Source organism: Mus pahari, chromosome 1, assembly GCF_900095145.1.
Source record: "Mus pahari chromosome 1, PAHARI_EIJ_v1.1, whole genome shotgun sequence".
In the NCBI taxonomy this organism is placed as follows: Eukaryota; Metazoa; Chordata; class Mammalia; order Rodentia; family Muridae; genus Mus; species Mus pahari.
In genome coordinates this window covers 106,842,155-106,848,764 of record NC_034590.1, presented here as the reverse complement: position 1 = coordinate 106,848,764, position 6,610 = coordinate 106,842,155, and the positions used below count along the sequence as shown (strand labels likewise).

General features: G+C 47.4%; 1 protein-coding gene across 1 annotated transcript in view; it reads right to left on the bottom strand.

Moving 5' to 3' along the window:
• Glrx3 (glutaredoxin 3) overlaps positions 1-2,714 on the bottom strand; it is a 30,389-nt gene extending 27,675 nt beyond the window's left edge. The window contains exon 1 of the mRNA XM_021196976.2: positions 2,560-2,714. Within this exon, the coding sequence (XP_021052635.1) occupies positions 2,560-2,657 (98 nt within the window). The 5' untranslated portion in view covers positions 2,658-2,714. The remainder of the gene's footprint in view (positions 1-2,559) is intronic.
• Positions 2,715-6,610: the final 3,896 nt, after the last annotated feature.

The following is a 6,610-nucleotide window of genomic DNA, read 5'->3' as shown; positions in this document are numbered from 1 at the left end:
GTACTCACTTTGTAGACCAGGCTGGCCTCGAACTCAGAAATCCGCCTGCCTCTGCCTCCCAAGTGCTGGGATTAAAGGCGTGTGCCACCACCGCCCGGCTAAAAATGTGTTTTGATAACACCATTCCATGTGTTTAATTATTTATTGCCCAAGATATTCTTTTTTTTCCAAGATATTCTTATATTTACATGCCTACCTCTTATTTTCCACTTAAGCATGGAATGCCAACTGCACATATAATAGGAATGTCACCCTCTTGTGTACTGTATGTAACCAGTCTCTCACAGACAAGCCAATATGTCCAATGCATTGTTTTAGGACATTTATAGAAAGATCGGGCTGAAATACTCACTAACATGACTCCCTTACACCTTGCACTGATGTTCAAACCTACCCCACCACTGGACTATACTACACCCCAGAATAGCTGAATGTTTTAGCAGACATAATGAGTCTCATTTCTCCATCAATGAAACAATTTGAGCTCAATAATCATTTGTTGTTCTACTATAGTGCTCCACTACTCCAGTTATTCATTTGCAAATTATACTACCAATTCTAAGCACTACTATATTCTGGACTCTTATGTGTGTATGTGTTTATGAATAAAGTGGTTTATGAATGGGCCCAAACTCTAGTACCCATTTCCCACCCCCACTGTATAGACAGAAACTGAGATTTCAGTAACTTACATAAACATAAAACTTACATATACATAAGAATTTACATATACTATATATATATATATATATATATAGAGAGAGAGAGAGAGAGAGAGAGAGAGAGAAAACTTCAAGTACATAAATACATTAAAATTAATATAAAGAGAAAATTTGGGGGCTGGACAGATAGCTCAATGATTAAGAGCACTAACTGCTCTTGCAGAAGACTGGGGATTCCATTCCTAGCACCTACACAAGGGCCCACAATCTGCAACTCCAATCCCAGAGGAACCAACGCCCTCTTCTGGCCTCTGAAGGCACTGCATGCACGTGGTACACAGCCGCTGCAGGCGATACAGCAATACACATAGAATGATGAAAAAATAATAACAAAGCAAAAAAGTAGATTTCAACCCACACCAAACCTGAAAAGCCTGACATGAAAATGGCTGCACTCACAAGTACTATTTAATATTCTTAATGGCTTCCTATCTACACAAGGCAGTTCCTTCCCCAGGTGTCACATAGCATTTCCCATGACCCATTCCGAACAGTCACTGCAGAGGAGAACACTGCTTCCCGAGTCATCTCAGGCAGACACCGGTAACAAGAATATATGCAGATGGATTTGTTGCTGTTCTCGTTTTGCCCCCCTCCTCCTTGAGAGGAAAGAATGTTTGTTTCCTGATTTTTTGCAATAAGGTCTCCTTATATACCCCTGGCTAGCCTGAAACTCACTATGAAGATCCAACTGACCTTGAACTTGCAGAATAAATGGCATGCTAACTTTTACCCACTAAGGCCTATTTAACACATGAAACATAAAAACAAGCTAAGCATGTGAAACACACACACATATAAAAGAATCTTCTCAGATGATTTAAGTTCAAGCTTTTCAGGACATGTCCACACAAGCTCTCATCACTCCATGAGGCCATCTCTGACGTCCTCCGAAATGCCTGGTAAACAACCTGGCTGGATCAATCAGAACTCAGCTTCTACTTAATGTTACTCTCATTCTCCCTTTTTCTTTTCTTTGGAAAAAATAATAATAATCAAGTAAACCTGAAATGCGAAAGGACTGGTTTTGTTGTTGATGAGGATGATTTGTTGTTTTCGGTGCTAGAAGTTGAACTAAGGGCTTCTTGTATATTAAGCACTAGCTACACTGCCAGCCTCTGAATGAGCTATTTTAATTCTCCTCCATTCTGTATGGAGTAGCAGATGTCAGCCAGTCAATCTGCCACCTGCCCACTCTGCTCTGAGAGGATACCAAGGTCCCCCACATTAGTGGAGAGAGCTTCCGGTACGCCAACCACAACAGCGCTTTAACAGAACCGGTCCGTCCATTCACCCGGGAGGAAGCCGAAGGGGAGGTTATGAAACTTGCCCCAGGATTACAAGCACATAAGGGACTAAGGAGAGGTTGGGGATCCCAGGCAGTTGATCCTGAATCCCCTCCCTCACCACTCTGCAGACCAAGGATGAGCAGCATCCCAGAGCGCCGAGCTCCTCGTTTCCCACGCATCCCCAAGGGCTGGCCTTTGGAAGGCTTGGCCAAAGGCGAGGCGCGCGCGCACCCGGCCGCCGCAGACCCTCCCTAAGCCGGCTGGTGGTTCAGGAAAGCCCCGGACCCTAGCTGGGCCTGCAGGCTGGTCGCCAGCTAAGGCTTCCTTCAGGAGGCGCCACATGCGGGTCTCCGGAGGGCAGGGCCATTGTGCACGCAGGCCGCCGCGATCCGCTTCCCTCGGAGGGGTTACCGCCGCGGCCCAGCGAGGGCCGCCGTTAGACCACGAGCTCAGCTCCGGACCTGCCGCGTTGGGAGGCCGCCTCCAAGTCCCGTGACCCCCGGCCCGCCGCCCTCTGGTCCCCGGGCCCTCTCGCCGCCCCCGCGTACTTGGTTTTGAGGCGCAGTAGCTCTTCAAACTGCTGGGCAGAGCCGACTTCCACCACTGCCACGGCTGCCTCGGCTGCCTCAGCCGCCCCCGCCGCCATGCTGTCTCCGCCAGACACCAGCAGTCGAGCGCCGGAGGCTCGATAGGGCAGGACGGACACGCGAGGAGGCTGCGCACGGGGAAGCCACGCCCGCTGAGGTCCGGGGCCCACCCCTGATACACTATACCACGCCCTCCAGCACTGAAGGTCCCGCCCTCGGGCCGGGAGAACTGGGAGGTTTGGGAGCACCGCTGGTGGCTCTGGGTTGGGCTAGCGGAGCCTCCTTGCTTTGTATTGGTGTGCTAACTAGCTAGATGCCTTGACCCCTGGCTGTTGTAGCTCTGGGGCTCATAAACCCATATTAGGAAGGGGTGTAAGTATGTGTGTATTGTAAGTCAGAGTGAAGTCAGATTAGAACATTGGCAAGCTGATATCTCACATGAAGCTGCATAAAGATGAACTAGGATGTCTTAAGACTAAAAGACCATAGTGTCTGAGCACAACACTGATAGTCCTTGTACCTCAGTCCTGGAGGAAACTCGAACTCTTCTAGAGGTGCCCTCTAAACCCCAAAATCAACCCTTCAGTACAATCCTGTGACACCTCTTATCCGTTGCAGCCTTGACACAAGACCCCATTGCCTCTAAGAACCATTGCCTAATGGAACCATTGCCTTTTTAGAGTTCCTGCACCTTCCCACCCAGGCCCGGCCTCCATGACCCTCTTACTTGAAGCTTCCCTGTATCGGCAGTGACTCTCCAGGGGTATCCTCTCCACGCCCTTTCCCATGCTTAAGTTTGAGTTTTTCCTTAAGTTTGAGTCCAGCCTGGGCTCTACAGTGAGTTCCAGGCCCGCCTGAGTAACAGTAGCAGATTACAGATTGAAATATTTTGGATCGATTGGGAATTAAACATGTCCTTTTACTTTTGTCACTGGGCCATTTTAAAGTACACAGGAGGGTCGCTTACGGTGGCCAATCCTGTATCCTATTGGCAGCCCTGCTCCTGTGATTACAAACAGCCCTGGGAGCTATGTCACACACATCCAGAGAAACACCGCTACTAAAAATGTAAATCACAGTGCTCCAAATGCAACAGGGCAAATTATTTTGATTCTTGGCTGGGGTGGTAGAACCCCAAACTTAGGACTGTAAGAAAATAAACATACACCAATACCAGTAAAGCCACAGAAACCTCAGAAAGACATCAGGGTCACACACAAACATTAATATCCTGATCATAATATTGTATTACAGGTTTGCAAGGTGTGATGGCTTGTATATGCCTAGCTCAGGGAGTGGCACTATTAGAAGGCGTGGCCTTGTTGGAGTAGGTGTGTCACTGTGGGTGTGGGCTTTAAGACCCTTGTTCTAGCTCCCCAGAAGCCAGTCTTCTCCTGGCTGCCTTTGGAACAAGTGGTGGAACTCTCAGCTCCTCCAGCCCCACATCTGCATGGATGCTGCCATGTTCCCACCTTGATGTTAATGGACTGAACCTCTGAACCTGTAAGCCAGTCACAATTAAATGTTGGCATTTGTAAGAATTGCCTTGGTCGCCGGGCATGGTGGCGCATGCCTTTAATCCCAGCACTTGGGAGGCAGAGGCAGGCAGATTTCTGAGTTGGAGGCCAGCCTGGTCTACAAAGTGAGTTCCAGGACAGCCAAGGCTATACTGAGAAACCCTGTCTCGGGGGTAAAAAAAAAAAAAGAATTGCCTTGATCATGGTGTCTATTCACAGCAGTAAAACCCTAACTAAGACACAAGATTTTATCATTGGGAGACAGTGCACACATTACCTCTGTATCTTGACAAACATGCCCTTTATATTTTGAGACAAGTTTTCATGCAGGCCATGATGGCCTAGAGTTGACTATGAAGCCAAGGCTGGCCTTGAACTCATGACCCACTTGCTTCTACCTCCCAAATGTTGGAATTATATGTATGTACCACCTAGTTGATAATAAACTTACCTACTATGTGTGCCTAATTGGTAATAAATTGATTATTGTTTTTATTGAAATGCTTTCTTAAGTGGCACAGGCTGGCCTCCAATTTGCTGTGTAGCTGAAGTTTGTTGTGCCCTACTGATCCTCCTGCCTCCACCATCTAAGTACTGGGATTGCAGGCATGTGTCCCCAGACTCAGCATTTTTCTTTTTCATATTAAGTATATATGAATCTACATTTTTGAATAAAGAGTAGGTTGACTGAAAACAAAAACTGTAGAGAACTCTTTGGAGGTAAAATGCATGAGAAAGGAAAGAACCACATTGCAGAAACAGGAGGGGGTGGAATGCAGGGGGTCGGCCAGGAATCCCAGCTCTCTGAAGGCTAAGGCGGGAGAATCATGAGTTTGAGCTCCCCTTGTGCTACATGGCAAGTTCCAGAGGGCCTAGGCTTCAGTAAGAAACCTTGCCTTAATAAAAGAATAAGAAATAAAATAAAGACAGGATACCCACTCTGATTGCTATATTTAAGCGTATACACTATATAGCTGAATGTGACATAGAGAAAGGTCTGCCCAAAGTTCCCCAAAGTGTGAGCACTTACTAGCCAAGAGATGGGGTGCTAATGGGAGGCCCTTCATTCTCTAACCCATCAGTTCCCCACCTGTGGATTTCGACTCCTTTGGGGTCACATATCAGATATCCTCCATACCAGATACTTACATTACAATTCACAACTGTAGCAAATTTACAGTTATGATGTGGCAATGAAATACTTTTACGGTTGGGGGTCACCACAGCATGAGGAACTGTATTAAAGGGTCGCAGCATTAGGAAGGTTTAGAACCACTGCTCTGTACCTGCTTCTGCCTGCCTCCAAAGAGCTCAGACTGCCTCTGTCACATGAAATTGTAATTCAGAGAGAGAGGAGATGTGTTGTAGAGTTCTTTTTTTAAGGGGGCGTCACCCACTCCCCATCTGGCAGTTTTACAAATTCTGACTTTCCCTCTAAATGGAATTTGCTGCAAGTGGCAGACACCAGCTGCAGAGGGGCTCTCACTTTGGGAAAACCACAGGAAATATCCTGAGGAGCTTTCCAATCACCCTTTCTGCAGTTACCACTGCTAATATTGATAACCCAGGAGGCCGCAGGTGACTTCATGCCTAGAAAATGCTCTGACTTCAGCATCTAAGACTAGCGAGCTCAGGATGGGGCCAAGATGCATTTTAGAAAGCTAATGTGCCCAAGTTACACCTGTATATAGATCCATGCTGGGGGGGGGGGGGGAAGGGGCGGGTAGAGGTTTTCTGTCCCTCATAGCGGTTAAATGGGGTGCATGTTTCTACCTCAGCCTCCCTCAAGCTGATAGAGTGTAAACCATCACCGCTCTCACCCTGTTCATAGCTAAGGAAGCTGACCATCCATAGCAGTGAGGACAATATCAGGATCCCCCTTCTAACCACTGCAAACTCTCCTCAAACGCTCTGCAAAATCAAGGCCTCTCCTTCAGACAACCTTGAGAAAACACCAGTCACATTTAGGTTCAGTGGTTCCTACTCAGAACAGCCCACATTTATAATGTGCTGGCTAATTTTATGTCAGATTGACACAGACTAAAATTATTTGAGAGGTGGGATGGGCAGTAGTGGCACATGCCTTTAATCCCAGCACTTGGGAGGCAGAGGTAGGCGGATTTCTGAGTTCGAGGCCAGCCTGGTCTACAGAGTGAGTTCCAGGACAGCCAGGGCTCAGGGCTACACAGAGAAACCCTTTCTCAAAGAAAGAGAGAGGGAGAGAGAGAGAGAGAGAGAGAGAGAGAGAGAGAGAGAGAGAGAACATCAATTTAAAATAAGTTCCCATAAAATCAGGCTCCGAGCGAGCCTGTAGAGCATTTTCTTACTTAGTGATTAATGGGGGAGAGCTCAGCCCATTGTCCATTGTGGGTGCTACCATCCCTAGGTTGGTGGTCCTGGGTTGAAAGCACATTGAACAAACCATGTTGAGCAAGCCAATAAGCAGTACCCCTCCGTGGTCTCTGCACCAGCTCCTGCCTCCAGGATTGTATCCT